The 16208-nt window shown below is 33.4% G+C and overlaps 1 protein-coding gene and 1 long non-coding RNA gene across 11 annotated transcripts in view; both read right to left on the bottom strand.

Moving 5' to 3' along the window:
• Positions 1-16208, bottom strand: part of LOC105837095 (solute carrier family 35 member F5) — a 56829-nt gene that overhangs the window by 35124 nt on the left and 5497 nt on the right. For 8 of the 10 annotated variants that reach the window (XR_004964258.1, XR_004964259.1, XM_036290576.1 and 5 more), the window contains exon 2: positions 12408-12619. The exons of 1 other annotated variant lie outside the window; for it this stretch is intronic. Coding sequence is in view for 5 of the 9 variants with exons in the window: in XM_036290575.1 (XP_036146468.1) it covers positions 12408-12581 (174 nt within the window). In the remaining 4 variants the exon portion in view is untranslated. Of the gene's footprint in view, positions 1-12407; positions 12620-12816; positions 12972-16208 lie in introns of all 10 variants that reach the window. One more of the 10 variants, XM_036290573.1, reaches the window with a different exon arrangement.
• Positions 1270-9211, bottom strand: LOC118646833. The gene is made up of 2 exons (XR_004964260.1): positions 8176-9211; positions 1270-7895 (listed from the first exon to the last, which is right to left on the bottom strand). It is a non-coding gene; the product is annotated as an uncharacterized LOC118646833 (long non-coding RNA).

Below are 16208 nucleotides of genomic sequence, written 5' to 3'. Positions count from 1 at the left end.
CTTAAAAAACTGATTTTGCGTTTTTTATTACTCTCGCTTTCAACATGACCCGGAACTAATATCGTAAACGTAGCAAATTTTTAGTTCTATTTTTTTGTTTTTTGCGTTTTTCTGTTTTTATAATTTTTTTGTTTCTGTATTTTTTCCAAAAATTACAAACATGCGCATTTTTTCGTATATGATCAAATATTTCCATAAAAAAAATTCATTCAAGAAAAAGTAATATTTTCACAAGTATATTATTCATAACTACACTGGCGCAAAAAAAACGCATCAAAAATTATGACCAAATTTTTAGGCAATCTTCAAAATAATGTAACTTTGCGAAAAATCATCCAAACCACATGAACTTTCTTTTAAATTAAAGGACAAAGACTCTACTTTAAGAATCCTTAGGCGAAAGTTTGACTTATTAAATATGACTTTTTTATATTGCATAAAAACCAAACATGTTTTTTTTCGTTGAAAAAAATAAAAGTTTGTTATCATTCTTTACAAGTTTCTCGTTAAAATTTTGCTAATATTAATCCAGATTCTTAAAGCTCATTTTTTTCTAAGCAATTTTTTAAAAAAGACATGTCAATACGATGTTTCTTGTTGATTATACAAATTTAAAATTTACACTGCATTTTAAAGTATTTTAGTAAATATATATAATTTTTTTTGGATACCATAAAACGGTATGATATTGCACATTAATTTTATTCGTGTTTAAATCAATCATACCGCCGTCAGCAGAGTGACCCAATGTGTACCACGTGGAGATTGACGGTCGGATTTTGCACATCATGTGGCTCTGAAATTCATCGGTAGAAATTTGTACTTACTGATCTGAATATAGCGAATAGCTGACGCGTCAATTTCACTGAAATCAACAGAAAGTTCGCTATTTTAGCCTGCCTGCTCAAATCAGTGTTTGCACTGTATGTTATGTTTCAGAAATATGTTTCAGAATATATGTATATGGTGGGTGTATATGTATGTTTATGTATACTGTTACGTTCGACGAAAAATTTTCTTCCATTTCCGTCTCACTCTCTCGCGTCGCGCTCTCGCGCGCTCCATCGCGTCGCCTGTCTTACCGAGCGCTCCCCGTCTCACGAACTTGCACGCACAGGGCACCGATGTACGCCCTATGCGTATAACTCCTATTCGTTTTATATTATCGCGCATATAATAAAGTTTCTTTTTGGGAAAATTCGAATTCACCGGATTGCGCCAAATGTAATTAAGAAATGCTTTTATAAATAATTTCTTTAGTTTTTTTTATTTATTAATTTTTATTAGAGCTGTCAGGGTGCGGATCGACACTGCTCACGCTTTCTCGCTAATTATTACAAGTTATAATCTATTGCAATCACGCTTTCACTCTCTCACTATAATAATTTAGAATAATTCTATTATTATTCAGCCACGTGGTCCGCGCGTGGCACCCTCGCGCTGCTGAAGCATTGCTTCAGCCGCGAAGTGCGTGTTATCTGAGAGAGATAGCGACAGCCTAAACATTGCTTCAGTCGAGAGAGATGGCAACAGCCAGAGCAATTATGAAAGTATGTCATTAATTACTCCGCTCGTAGAAGTAATAAGAGGGAGGCGTAAAAAGTATCTGAACGCTGACCCCCCTGGCTACCTCTTGACCAAAAATTATAACAATCGGAATAAAAATTAAAAATTATGGAATTTTGAAAATAAGTTATTTGTCGCGGAAAATTCCGAGAATTCAAGCTTTCCCATGCCTGCATACCCTTAGAACCCCCTGTTTTGGGATATATAAGAAACGCGAGAGCCGCGGAAATCAGCATTTTCGCTCCAGCAGTTTATCGTGCTGCCCATAAGCATTTTGCTCTAATAGCTCGTCGTGCTGCCCTAGTTTTGAGGTATATAAGGAGCGCGAGAGCCGCGGAAATCAGCATTTTCGCTCCAGCAGTTTATCGTGCTGCCCATCAGCATTTTCGCTCTAGTAACCTGTCAGTTATCTCACGAAATACATCCTGGGCCGTATCAATATTATTCGAACGTACCACTCTACGTATTCACTATTACTTACGAGACCAATAACAGGATCTCGTCCTGTAAGTACCACACTTGCCACTATTATTCCGATCGTCGTCACAATAAAAGGAAATTTGTAATTGTAAAGCAAATCATCCGCATACTGAAATTATTAGTCACGTTGTCGAGTAAATCACCACTGTTAAGCAACCGCGATTTGAATTTCTCTTTTGCTTTCTATTCCTTGTACAATATATATAACAAAGTACTATTATTTCTTCTTTAAATAAAATCTGCAAATATTAATAATTCCTCTTGCTTCTCTTTCTTTGTGTTTGTTTTTTTTCTTTCCCTTTTTTGTGTTCTCGGTCCGCGAGTATTAATATTAAGATAGTTGTAAAGGGGCGGAAAAAGGGTTATTTCCCCCAGTGCTCCTAATGTTTCCAGAGCAAGAAAGGGACTCCTCAAAAGCACTTATATATATATATATATACACATATACATCTACTTGTTTATGTACATCATGCTGACTATCCACGAGTTTCTTACAGTCGAATAAGTAAATTATAAGGAAAAAGGATTAAGTCGATCTCTCTCAAATTAAATTCTCCATCCCTTGGGCAGCGGGCTGCCTATTAAGGCGCTTAACCCCACAATTCCTTTCACTCCGTGAGCAACGGGCTGCGCTTAATTCCACAAATTCTTCTCACTCCGGCAATAAGCCTGCCTTTTAAGGCGCTTCACCCCAAAAATTTCTTCCACTTCATGGGCAATGGGTTAGCTTATTAAGGGGATGCTGGAGTCGTCTGTTTTACCGATTGAACGTTATTATTTTTAATTAGGCCTATTTTTTTACTGATTTCATAGAATTAAAAATCCTCCAGAATTAAAGTATAGACAATAACAAATAGTGCCTACCTATAATATTATGTAAAAAACAAAAAAAGTTAGAAAATTATATTTTTGTGCAGTCGCCTCGTATCTTTCATCTGTAACACATAAGTTTTAAAGACTCTGTACGTACAAATAACTAGTACGCACTAATCTTATTACATGAAAGAATAATAAAATGCTTGCAGAAATGAGCTAGAAGCTTTGGTATAAGAAAAAAGCCTCAAAGAAAATTTCATATATACGTGTGAGTGAGGAATCGGTCCGAAGATAGAAACAGAGCACTAGTTTAATTTACAGATTAATATTAATATATGTATTTTAATTCTGGAAAAGAATTTCTAAATCTATAAAAAATATATATACGAAATCTCATTAATGATGTACACGAATGACTCTACATTATCGATCAAGTTTGAGAGGCAGTCCAGCATCCTCTTAAGGCGTTTTTCTCCCACGAATTCCTTTAATGTCAATCTCCGCAGACCTGCTCAACTCTAATTCTAACTTAATTCGCTAGAAATATTGTAATTATCACGGCGCAGAATTAAGAGCCCTAGCAAGGCCTACGCTTTTTGTTTCGAATCAATGGAAAAAGAGAAAGAGAGAAAGAGAGAGAGAGAGAGAGAGAGAGAGAGAGAGAGAGAGCGCTAAATAAGGAAGTCCATAGAGAAATAATTAACCGAGAATTTAATCGTTCTTTTTTTTTGCTAAATTTTTTTTATGAACTATCCTTCGGAATCTGCCTGGCGCGCGTTGCATACCATAATCATGGACATCCTTATAACGTGTGCGTTTACTCTCCCCCTCAGCAAGCTACATTCCTGGGAAAAATGGCTACCGCTCCGCTCCCGCACCCTCCAGGACGTAACATATACGTACTTTTCAAATCTTATTCGTTGTTGTACAAGAAAAAGAAAATTGCTCATTTTTAGAAAGCCAATTACTTAAGTAAAGTAATCTTAAAGTAAAGGCAGATAATACAAAAAATTATTGATAAATTTTTGATGTCTAAAAAATTAATTATTAATATTCAGATAACCAATAACTAAATTTAAAAAATTCAGTGTATAAGAGTAAACTGTTTACAGTAAATTGACGACTGTTTTCGTATAGTCAAAATACAGACTTTAAAATAATCACAAGCTAAAAATCAGCAACTAAATTTCAGATCTTGAATAACAAACGGTAAAGTTATGTTTTGTTTTTGAAGAAAACTTTTTTTACACAAGATTGTCTTTACTGAAAATCAGATTTTGCGATTTGAAATGCTTTGATTTCGAATAAAAAATGCCAGCATTTAACTAAAATTCAACGTGCACAAATTGTTGCTCTTCTACAAGAAGAAAATACAATGCGTTATGTTGTGAAAAAAATTCAAATTTGCCTGTTAGAAGTTAGCCTCTTATTTTTTTAATTAACATTTTGACAATTGTGCTAAACTGTGCTAAGTTTGTGCTACATTGTGCTCGTCTCTTAAAACCGTAATATAAAACCGTAATATAAAAAATGAAAAAAAAAACTATTTTTTAGGTCAGCCTCCCACTTTCGGTTTTTCACAATTTTCTTAACTGTGCAAAGTTGTGCTAGGTTGTACTAACATAAGGTCGGAGGCGTCCCCCTTCGAAAAACGAGGGACGCGTAGGCGCGTTGGTCGCGCGTAGAGACGACGCGGACCGGGAGATTGGTCCGGGAGGACGATCGAGACGGACCAATCGATAAGGCCCTCCCTCCCCCTGGACCATAAACATACCGTTTGCCCGCTGGGGAGGCCCGGCTCCGGGGATTCGTCGAGCCGAGGCCCCCCCTCTCAAACATAATGCGGGCCGTCGAGACGACCCGGACCCGGGTCCTCCCGACGAGAAAGTTCAACCCTCGGGGGGGTATACATATTATTCCCCCCTTCTCTTCTCCCCCCCCCTACCATCTTGAAGGAGAGAGTAGTGGCGACGGGGAAGATGGCGTGTTGTCTCTCCCCCCTTCGTCCCGCTCGATGGCCGCGCGAGTCCGTCCGTCCCTTTACCAACGGGGCAAACCGATCGGGGGGGGGGGGGGGGGTCGTTAAGTGTCCGCCCTGTCTCCCCGGAGAAAGTGCGTCGCCCGCAAGGCACGCCTGCGTGGAGGAGGGGGGGGACCTCCGGCAGTTATGCTGGACAGCGATTGCACGCAGTCTTGGCCATCCGAGGTGGGTTTAGTGGGTAGTACGGGTATTGCACGTGAGCGGAAAGAATTAGCCTCCCCGCTCACAAACCCGCGAGTCCCACATAACCCTCGCCCGTGAGTCATCGGTGGCGAGGGTATGCGTAAATGCATTCCCACCTCGTTTAAAAAAAGGGGGGGGGAGTTGTACTAACATTGTACTAAAGTATTACTTTGAAAAAATAACAAAAAAGTTACAATAAAAAATTAATTTCGAGTAATTTTGACAACAATTGACATTTTTATATATATTGATTATCTGAGAAAAATAATATCGCATATCTAAGTTGTGCTAGCCTAGCACAACTCAGCACAACTTCCGGTTTCTGCAGAACAACGATATAAAGAGCACTTTACTCTTGAATTTGACCCTTCGCGCAGTAGTTGTAAGTCCAAATTACGAGTTTACAATTATCCCACGAGAATAATATCGCATATCTGAGTTGTGCTAACCTAGCACACAACTCAAATATGTGATATTATTTTTATCATATAACCAATATACGTAAAAATGTCAATTGTTGTAAATATCACTCAAAATTAGTTTTTTATCGTAACTTTTTTGTTATTTTTTCAAAGTGATACTTTGGCACAATATTAGCACAACCTAGCAATTAGCACAATTGAGAAAAACTAAGTGGAGGGCTGACTTAAAAAATCGTTTTTTTTCCTTCTTTTATTGTATGTTTTATATTACGGTTTTAAGAGGCGAGCACAATGTAGCACAAACTTAGCAAAATTCAGCACAATTGTCAAAATATGTTAATTTAAAAAATGGAAAACTAACTTCCATTAGGCTTCAAATTCCTCGTTTTACAATTTCCCGTGCTCGGAAAAATTTCCAAGAAAAAAAACTTTGATCGTCATGAAAGTTCTGATCAGAGGCAAATCACTACGCCTAGAGAAGACCGTCAAATCATCCATGCTAATGTGCGAGAACTTGCTCAAAGTGTGCCTTAAAACCTTGATGGATTAAATCTTGGAAGAATTTCTGACGTATCTGTCAGAAATCGTTTACACGAAGCAGATCTGCATTCACGCAGAGTTCAAGCGCTAACCCAACAACACCGTCAAGCTCGTCTTCATTGTGCTAAAACATATCAGAATTGAACTCACAAAGGCAGTCGCGCAATGTTTTTTTTATTGATGAGACATTGGGAGCGTCCCAGATGCGCACAGTAATAAACGAACACAGCAGGCTAAGTGAAACGGACACAGATCAAATGCGCACAGACCAAATGCATACAGACCAAATAGACACAGTAACAAACGGACATAGTAACAAACGGACTTACCACATGAGTTGCGACTTTTTAAGGCACCCCTATCGACAGGATGGGTGCGGGAGGGGGGGCAAAGCCCCCTTGCACTCCCTTCACCGTGTGTGTGTGCGCGCGCGCACAAAGCATTCTCTGCACCACATGGGTTTGCGACTGTGTCCGTTTGTTACTGTGTCCATTTAGTCTGTGCGCATTTGATCTGTGTCCGTTTGTTACTGTGTCCGTTCCACTCAGCCTGCTATGTCCGTTTATTACTGTGCGCATCTGGGACTCACTCTCGACATTTTGCCTGTACAATTCTGATAGACGTTTCGTGTCATCGTCGAAATTATTCTTATAACCGTTCTTGCGTAGAACCCATTAATGCATTCAATGGTGGTTCTGTTATGATATGGGGTAATCTAATACATTGGGCGCACTTAATTGATCATCTAATCACCACCAGGAGTAATAGCAATACGCTACATTGATGAAGTTTTGAGCGTGTACTATCAGTGAAACGTCGTATTGAACAAAATTATGTGTTTACGCACAATAATGCACGTTCTCACACAGCAATTACCAGATAATTCCTTCAACAAAACACGATTACCGTTCTGCTTCATCCTCCTATGAGCCCAGACCTTAATTCCATTGAGCATATCTGGAATTTAATGGAACAACGGCTGGAGAGATCACCAACTAATTTTCATGACCTGTCAAAACTACTAGTGCGAATAAAATACCGCAACGGAAAATCTAAGCATGCATCAACATGAAAAAACGTTTGCAACAGATCATTAGACAGAGGAGAAAATACCCACTATTAATCCTCAAGATACTAGCTGGGTTAGCAAAACCCAGACAAATTTTGAAATATGTGCCGTTTTTAAACGATGAGGGATAGGAGATCTGGATGCGGGAAGAAACTTTGAAATCCCAAGCATTAGTCCACCGCTTGGTGGAGTCACTGTGCCTTTAGGAGCTAGAGGGCAAGCATCGCAATTCTTCGCTCGGGTATTTTTCACCCAGTTATGTACGGAACGTAACAAAATTGGGAATTACGTAAAATCAAACTTTGCATAAAAAAGGTTTTAACTATTTTTTCGTAAAGTTTCATGCAAATTATTATCATTTAGTGAGAAATAAGTAAACATAAAGTATTGTTTATTACTTTAATAGTATACGTCTTCATGGTGCGGTTTAAATAGCTTTATATTATACAATATTATTAAAGACAATGAGTTAATGAAAAGAATAAAATTCATATTTGAATTAAGTTTAGCGCTTGTTAAACCTTTTCTGATAAGACGATTAGCTATTCCGTCTTTGCAGTTAAAATTGCGAAACGTGATCAAAGATTTCTTCGAAGCTAGAAATCTGCCAGAAAATCAAGATGTGCGTAATTTTCTGGTAAATAACAAAATGTCAAAGCAGAAAAGATGCGGATTGTGTCCTTCTGCCTTGGATGGAAAGACGTATTATAAATGCTTGTAGTGTCATAAGCCTATCTGTCGCAAACACGTGGCGAAAAATTGTTGCAAGTATAGTACGCTGTAAACAACAAATTTAACAATAATTTAATTTTTAAAATTGTATATTTACTTTGTAAGAAATATAAAAACTTTTATATAAAATTTTAATATAAAATTAAATATTTTATTATTTAAATTATCCTTTGTCACCTATAAAACGTATTATTTTGTGTTATAACTATTTATTTAAAACAATATTGCTACTTGTTTTGTAATTTATGAAAATTGATGATAATAAATTACTAAAACATTTTTAATTATTTATTTGCATAAAAAAATGTGAGTATTTCACGTTATACCTTATTTTGATGACATCAGGAAATATCGGAAAATATCACATTTTCATATCGCCAAATAAATATGTTGGCAGAAGCTTCTTAAATCTAGCGCCCCGCCGATGAACGCTTATTGGCCCGTCAGGTCTTCGGGAGACCAATGAACTCGCGTGTAGACGGCGCGACCGTAGCGGTCGCGCGTTCGTTACCGATCATCTCGCGTCTGTCTCTGTCGTCACCTGCAGCCATATTGTAACCTAGCACTAGCGCGATTCCGTCTCCCTCGAATGTTCTCTGTAACTGCTTGCGTGTACAAATAAAAGGTGCTCTTATATCTTCACTCAATTTCGTATTCACGGTCCCCGTCACCTTCCAGGGCATTCTGTCTCCATCAAAATATAGTTTTAGAACAGAATAAAAAATCTGACTAAAGATTATCTTAAAGTTCACATTTTTACCTTTCCATTGACCACCATTTTAATTATTTTATCTTTTTTCTAATAAATACGAGCGTTTGAAAAAAAAATGAATTTTTACAAAAATTTTTCGTTCCTTCTTCATTCTTTTCAAAAAATCTCTTCTTTTAATATCTTCGACTTTTTAACCAAGACCATCATAATTCTGAGTCTTTTTCCCTTCGATTGAAAGAAAATTCGTTAAAATTGATTGAATTTATTCGAAGATACAAGCCCACAAAGTTTGGTGGGTTACGCTAACTCAAGTAGTACTGAACGTAACTTTTTTAAGGTTAGTACCCTAAGAGTTAAACAAACACACATGTATGTAGACATATATACAAACATACACATTTCATCTACACTCATAAACTCACACATAAATATACACATACACATACATAAAAAATTTTAATTTTAATTAAAAAATCGGCCCTTTTCAGAGCCACATAATGTGCAAAATCCGACCGTCAACCTCCACGTAGCGCATATTATGTCACTCTGATGACGGCGGTATGATTGAGTTAAACAAAAATAAAATCAATGTGTAATATCATATTGATACCGTTTCATGGTATCCAAAAAATGTATTTATTCACTAAAATACCTTAAATTCAGTGCAAATTTCAAACTCGTGTATAATCAACAAAAAACATCGTATTGACATGTTTTTTTTATTACTTAAAAGAGAATGAGCTTTAAGAATCTGAATTAATATTAGCAAGATTTTAACGAGAAACTTATGAAAAATGATAATGAATTTTTACTTTTTTCAATGAAAGAGAACATGTTTGGTTTTTATGCGATATAAAGTTACACTTAACAAGTTAAACTTTTGCCTAGAAATTTTCAAGTAAAATCTTCGCTCTTTAATTTAAAAAAAATTTCATGTAATTTAGATAATTTTTCGCAAAGTTACGTTACTTTAAAGATTGCCTAAAAATTCGGTCAAAATTTTTGTCTCATTTTTTTTTGCGCTAATGTATAAATCAATCCAAAACTTAAGCTTTCAAACTTCATGCATGCATAAAATAGTAATAGAAAAATTTATAGTAATCCATAACTAGCTACCAAAAAATTCCTACATGATTTTTAGAGAAATTCGTAAATTTCCGTATTCTTCTATCCGCCATGTTGGATTCACCATTTTTAGGTTGCAAAATCTAATAACAAATTTGTAATTAACAACTAAAAAAATAAAAATAATACAAATTTAAACATCTTTCTGTACATGTTTATTTTCAAATTTTTCAGCAAATGATCTTTTTAGAAAAAGGAGACCGTACAACATTTACATTACTCATAATAATCGACCAACGCAAAACAAAAGCTTCGATGATATTTTTATAGAGTAACATCCATAATGTTGTAATGGGCTTTTACAGCTGGTAATTAACATCAAAAAATCACAGATAATTATTTTTTACAATTTTATACATTTTTTTACTTTTTCGCCATATTGCATTCGCCAATTTGAATTTTAAAGATCTGACAAAAAAATCGTGATTAGCAACTAAAAACCTATAACTTGTATATATTCATGATAGAATTTTTCAGCAGACAATTCTTTTTTAAAGGACCAATTTTCGCACCACATTGTTTATAATAATTAACCAATGCAAAATAAATGCTGTAAAACATGATGTATACATAGAGTAACTTCTGTGGATCGTACTATATTGCACTACGAGAAATCTTTAACCTAAAATTTCAGAGGCGATAAACGAAAGACGAAAAGACATTATTTGTATATGATATGCTATGAAACAAAAAGTTAAAATGGGGGTGCTGACGTGCAGACAAAAAGTTCGAGATCAGAATATTTTAAGAGCAGATAAATAGACAATATTTTGTTACCACAGTGGATGCAGTAATTAATTTTTTAAAGCTATTTTACTCTTGCGCGTTAGCACAACTTAAATATTGAACCAAAAATTTGGGACCTCAATATTTTAAGAGCAAATAAATAGACGATTATTTTGATACCACAATCAAGACAGCAATTAATTTTTTAAGAATACTTTACTCTTATATTTTTTAAATTTTAAGAATTTTTAAAGTTATTTTACAAGTTTAAAATGTTTTAATTATATATTTTACCAGTATTTGATTAAAGAATTACTTTTAAAGTTGTCATGGTATAATTATCTTCTTATTTTTAATCATTTTCTCTTATATTATTACGGTACAATGGTTCTGAGTACTAAAAATTAGCAGATAATTAGCAGAAAATTATGTCGTATGTACAAACTTTTTTTTTAATGGTGGGGGTGCTAGGTTCACTAAGATTATACTGAAACGTGTGCAGGCTTTTAAAATGTGGATATATAGAAGAATGCTTAAAGATACAGAGATAATAAAAACAATCAAAAAGCGGAAGTTAGAATACTCAGCCATATTATATGCCATCCAAGGAAATATGGAATATTGCACTTATACAGAAAAAACACCAAAAGAGACTCTGGACGACAAAGAACATTCTGGTTAAAAAAATCTTAAACAGTGATTTGGACTACAGTACAACTATTCCGTGTTGCTGTAAATAAAATAATTGTCAATATGGTTGTCATCATAATCACCACAATTGTTAAACAGTCAAAGCACTCTAAAAGGAATATAACATGTTATAAATGTTCTTGTGCCATGGTCCTAATTATATATATGTATTCCCTAAATGTTGTCACAGAAATAACAGAAATTGCTTTTCTTTGCAGAAACACTTATGTTTACAAATGGCAATCTTACTTAAATCATACCAATTTTTCATTATTCAAAGAAATATGATAAAGAAATTTGAGAAAAAAATAACCAAAAAATGTTCTAAAACATTTTCAAATGCTTATTAATAATCAGTAAAATACATTTTATGATAATTAAAAAGTTAATTTATTTTAAAATTTACAAAAATATTAACATAAAAAAAATTGTTAACGTTAAAAAAATTATAAAAGTAGTATAAAAGTACTTAAATATCGAATAAAGAAGTAATAAAAATGATATATCAATTATTATTTTTTTCAATCATTTAATAACAATTTTTTCATTTTTATCGATCCTCTTTATATCAGTTTGTTTCAAAATTGCCCATTCCCAATCCTTATTTATTATAAAAATTTAATATAAATATGGACAATGTGTTGCATAGACAACAGCTCAGCATACTTTAGCCCATTTCTTCCCAAGCGGACATTTATGTACCGATTGGTTTTCTTTCTAGAAAAAGCAATAAACATTTGATAAAATTAAAGTAAAGTATTATTTCTTACGTAAAAAATCATGCTCTTTTAGAATCAGAATCCGTTCAGAATCTCAAAATTTTTAACGGAAAATTAAATATGGCGGCTTAAACTTTGATAACAAAATCTGGACTAAATGTTATTTTATTACCTCAATTTATCACCAAAAACTCTATCTGCGATGCTTCAAAATGAATGTAAAGTATAAATTTGAGATAATATTTTATTAACTTATTTGGATATTTTCCAAGATATTTTGCAGACGCAAAATGGCGATAAGATCAAAGATACTTCAAAAATACTAAATATCGCATTTAAATTTCCTATGTTTCTAAGGTCGCTAAACATAAATATTGAGTTACTTTTCAATTTTACAAATTGGCGGATTTAATATGGCGTCCAAAAGCGAAAGTCACAAAATCAGGAAGATATACTACGATAAGTTACTTCCATTATATGTCCCCTTCATTCCCGATACATCTTCAAACGATAAATGTAAGTACGTAAGCCAGTTGTAACACACACAAAAGACAAGATAACAAAGAAATAGAAAGCTTAAACTTACTTTAGTGAGCTCAGAACTGGAAACCCAAATTATATCGACTAGCAATAGAACTAAAAGTCCCAGAACAAGTCTTTGAGATTTATTCATCATCGCCGCAAGCTTGTGAGGATCCTCCACTATCCTCGGTTGTCTACGCTGACGTAATTCGACGGAAGAGCTCATCTCGATTCTCATTCTTTTCCTTACCACATTGTATTTATATTAATTTAGTTCTGTAAAACCATAAACATATTAAGATAGACTGCTTATAAGAATACCCTACATGAAAGTATCCTCCAGTGGGAAAAGAATAGCATGAAAATTAATTAGGCCCTTGCTTTTTTCTAACGGAGGGGGGGCGTAACTTGCAAACCAAATATTATTTTAAGCCAGCAACACACGTTACTTGTTTTCGCACAAAATTACTTACTGAATGAAAATACTGTTAGTGCATTTTCATCCATCTTCAGAAATCCACCAATCAGAACAAAATATTTCCACGCAACAAGCAATTCAGCACAAAAACAAGTATCATGTGCCGGTGGCTTTAGTGATCCCGTTACCACTAGATTCTCCTCCACTAATCTAAAGTCAAAAAAAATTATAGTCTTGAATATTCGGTCCGTCTTTTACTTTGTAGCATCTCACACTATTTCATAAGCAATCTATCTTTTTAATATGTCTATACGTAACACAATATTTCAGTATTATAACAAGATGAAACTCAGTTTATAGCCATCCTAGTTCACTTCAAAGTGAGGTAAACTTTCTCTCTTTCTGTAAATCAGTTCTGACATTTTATTTTTATTCCGCTCTTAGTATAAGGTCAATCCAAACATTTCCAACATCCAGTTTAGGATTCTTTCAAAATCCAAATTAATGATTCTTTAATATAATTGAGTTTTTCTTTTAGTTCTTCATCTAAAAGTAAGAATTAATCATAATAAAGAATTACTGAGCGTTCACCAATCTGCTTTGTTAAACGCGCTGATTGTACAGTTTTTTTTTCTATATCAATGTAAATAGCAAATTTTATGATATAAAAAGAAAGTAAATTATTCAATCCCAAGTTTGATGCTCATTCAGTAGACAATAACAACCAATCACGTTTAGGCCAAAATATTAAAAAAACTAAAGAAGAAGACAAATAATAACAAGGATCAATAATGTCATTTAAAATTTTTCTATTTTTGCGTTTATTTCACCACATGTCAATATAAAAAAAGTTAGAGATATATACAGTTCCAGATCATCCACAGATGCCGGCATGTACATATTCCTCATGAAAAACTGAGTCGAAAATGTCAATAGCAAAATGTTGAGGGGTCAATAGTTTTTAAATGAACCTTTGAAATTTTCCAACCACAGACCGTGAAGCTCACGCTGACAGGCGCGGCGCAATCAAACAACCGACCGGAGGCTTTGACAAGTACCGTATACCGCTAAATAACACGATGCCGAACGATTATTACACCGTAATCTGTGAAATCTCTATTAACATCTATTGCTGTATTTTTAAATCAAATCCAATTTAATTGACAAGAAGTAATATCAATTGCAAATTCTATAAAACATCATTTACATTAATAAAAAATGTTTTTAAAATACATTTTATGTATAAATAAATTATGTATAAATAAAATCAATATTAATTATCCAATCAAATAATATAAAAAACATTAGTCGACAAATATTTCTAAAACTTCTTTTCAAAAACTTCTGTCACAAACAATATTTGAAAATATTTACATTTAAAATTCACATTTGGTGTAAATAAATATTTCAGATTTAGTAAATAAAATAAACAAAATTCCGAATTATGACAGAAAAGGAAAGAGAATAGAGGAAAAAGGAAATGGAAGGAATCAAAGGAAGCACGTAATAAGCCATATTATTCCTACAAATTACATTTTAAATCTTTCAAAAATTTTTAGAGTAGGTGTTTGAATTGGCCACCACCCATTTCAATACAAAGCTGAACACGTCTAATCAATTTTTTTCTTATTCAATTCAAATATTTTCATAATTCGGAATTTTGTTCATTTCATTTCCTAAATATAAAATCAAAAGACACGATAGTAGCTCGCGCCAACCGTGCTCTTTACGCGACTTGCGAGCACCCAAGATTATCGGATCTCAAAAACGGCTAAACCGATCAAGTTCTAACTAGGCTCAATCGAAAGCTTGGGATCAATTTATATAAGAAAACTGTTTTTATTTTTCCTCTACATGCCCTACGAGTGGAGGTATTGCGATGCAAAGTCCAAAATGTCAAAACTTCATTTAAGATACGTCGTCATCATTATCGTCAACCTTGTGGTATCTCTGCGGGTAATGCGGATGCCGAAAATGAGGGACGAAATTACTCGCGCATTCGCTACCATGTAGCGTTCGCATCGTTACTATAGCATCGTGTATAAGTCACGTGGGTCGCCAGTCACTCGCTCGCGCCATGTATGCACCAGCTCACACAAAGTGACATGTATAGTGTGAGGTTATGTTGATTTTTTAACATCTCATCTATTTAATTATCGACACCAATGTAAAATTAATAATTAATCAGAAAGTAATATCCCAGCAAACACAAAGTTACATGTAACGTGCCTGTTAGTTATAATTTCCCACTCAACAATGTAATTGTAATATAACACGTGTGTTATATTACAATTACATTGTTGAGTGAGAAATTATAACTAACAGGCACGTTACATGTAACTTTGTGTTTGCTGGGATAGTACATTAAGAAATAATTAATCAGAGAGTAACATAGTACATTAAGATTTTATACATGTGTCGATAAAATAGATGAGATGCTGCATAATGTAAAATGAGTATTATTGCTGTAATTGTCAATGATAATGTTGTAAGGATAAGAACTATCACCATCATCAAGGTATTACTTTTGTCACCAAGATATAATTATATGTTACTAGTAAAGAATAAAAATAGTATTGTTAAAACCATTCATTTGAAATTTTATTAGATCTTTATTATAAATTATTAGTTATTATAAATTAATAGTTATTGATTGACAATTATAGCAACATTTAACCAATTCGTCTACATTACACAACATCTCATCTATCTCATCGACACTAATGTAAAATTTGAGAGCTATTTTACTTTTTGATTTTAATTTTTCATTAAGTATATATTCTTAATTTAATATAAATGTAAATTTTTATAAATATATATTACCTAAGTTGAATTTCATAAAAAGTATTATCTTGAATTTATTTGATACATAAATAAATGTGATTTTTTCCATTCAAAGGTATATATTATTTAAGTTGAATTTGATCAAAAGTTTTATCTTGAATTTGTGATTTTTTCCTTAAAATAAAATATCACTTACAAGGAAACCTCGCGAACCCGTAAATTCTGATTTTAATAAAACTTGGCATAAATGTAGAAGAGGTGAATACATGAATTTAGAAATTTTTAGTTGGTGCCTAAAAACGGTTTGAAGGGGTAAAACCACCCTTTAAAATTGAGACATTTTTGCGGTTTTTTGATATATCTCGTAAACTAAACAAAATATTAAAAAATGTTTCATACAAAAGTTTTACAACATAAATACCTCCATTTAACTACGTTATTCATTTTTCAAAAAAAAAAATTTTTTATAAAAATTTTTTAATAAATAGCATAGTTAAATAAAAATATTTATATTGTAAAACTTTCGTATGAAACATTTTTTTATATTTTGTTTAATTTACGAGATATATCGAAAAACCGCAAAAATCGTCTCAACTATGAAGAGTGGTTTCACCCCTTCAAACCGTTTTTGGGCACCAACTAAAAATTTCTAAATTCATGTAT

This window comes from Monomorium pharaonis, chromosome 8, assembly GCF_013373865.1.
Source record: "Monomorium pharaonis isolate MP-MQ-018 chromosome 8, ASM1337386v2, whole genome shotgun sequence".
NCBI classification, from domain to species: domain Eukaryota; kingdom Metazoa; phylum Arthropoda; class Insecta; order Hymenoptera; family Formicidae; genus Monomorium; species Monomorium pharaonis.
This window is presented reverse-complemented; position numbering and strand designations above follow the sequence as displayed.